Source organism: Fulmarus glacialis, unplaced genomic scaffold, assembly GCF_000690835.1.
Source record: "Fulmarus glacialis isolate BGI_N327 unplaced genomic scaffold, ASM69083v1 scaffold4174, whole genome shotgun sequence".
Lineage (NCBI taxonomy): Eukaryota > Metazoa > Chordata > Aves > Procellariiformes > Procellariidae > Fulmarus > Fulmarus glacialis.
The window spans coordinates 47,018-47,747 of record NW_009207264.1 but is presented as its reverse complement, the minus strand read 5'-3'; the positions used below and the strand labels follow the sequence as shown (position 1 = coordinate 47,747).

Here is a 730-nt window from a genome sequence, read left to right as displayed (position 1 = left end):
GCACTTGCAGGGCACACAGCTGCACCCTCAGACCGCGTGTGCTCGCAGGAGCGACGCGTTGCTGACCTCGGCCCCCCAGCATGAACGCAGCAGTGCCCTTACCTCTCCGGGGGGCGAGCACTCCAGCCTCACGCTGTCCTTAATATTATCTTCCGTTTTATAGATGACAAATGCAAGGGAGCCTGTGTCAGGAATGCGACACGCGTTCCAGGCACGGGTTCAGGTTTCTCTGCTGTTCTGCCTCGCGCTCTGCCAATTCCTCTGCTGACATAAGCACAAAAAGCCAAGCCAGCACTTCTGCTCCCAGGGATGTAGAAACTCAAAGGAATGGTGTTAAACCAGAGCAGGCGCTGGATGGAAAACCTGCTCTGCTCTTCTCCACTGATGCTTTTCCCTGTTTCTGTTCCCTGCAACAGGCATCATGTCCATTATGTTATTCCATATGACGGGGATCAGTCAGTGGTGGACTCCTCGGAGAATTACTTTGTGACTGACAATGTAACCAAGCAAGAGATTGATCTGATGCTGGGACTTTTGCTGGGCTTTTGTATAAGCTGGTTTCTGGTGTGGATGGATGGGGTTCTCCATTATGCAGTGCGAGCCTGGAGAACTAGCCGACGGTATGGTAAGTGCAGCCTCACGGGCTCCCTTCTCGTTCCTCAATCCCTTGCCCTGTCCTCTGAGGCTGGTGGAGAGGGAGGAGGGCAAGAGTCTTGCGGCGTTTGTTCCC

At 54.1% G+C, this 730-nt stretch overlaps 1 protein-coding gene across 1 annotated transcript in view; it reads left to right on the top strand.

Moving 5' to 3' along the window:
• Nucleotides 1-416: 416 nt before the first annotated feature.
• Nucleotides 417-730, top strand: part of TMEM240 (transmembrane protein 240) — a gene marked incomplete at its 5' end in the record, with an annotated part of 3,716 nt that continues 3,402 nt past the window's right edge. The window contains one exon of the mRNA XM_009576009.1: nt 417-625. Coding sequence (XP_009574304.1) covers nt 417-625 — 209 coding nt within the window. The remainder of the gene's footprint in view (nt 626-730) is intronic.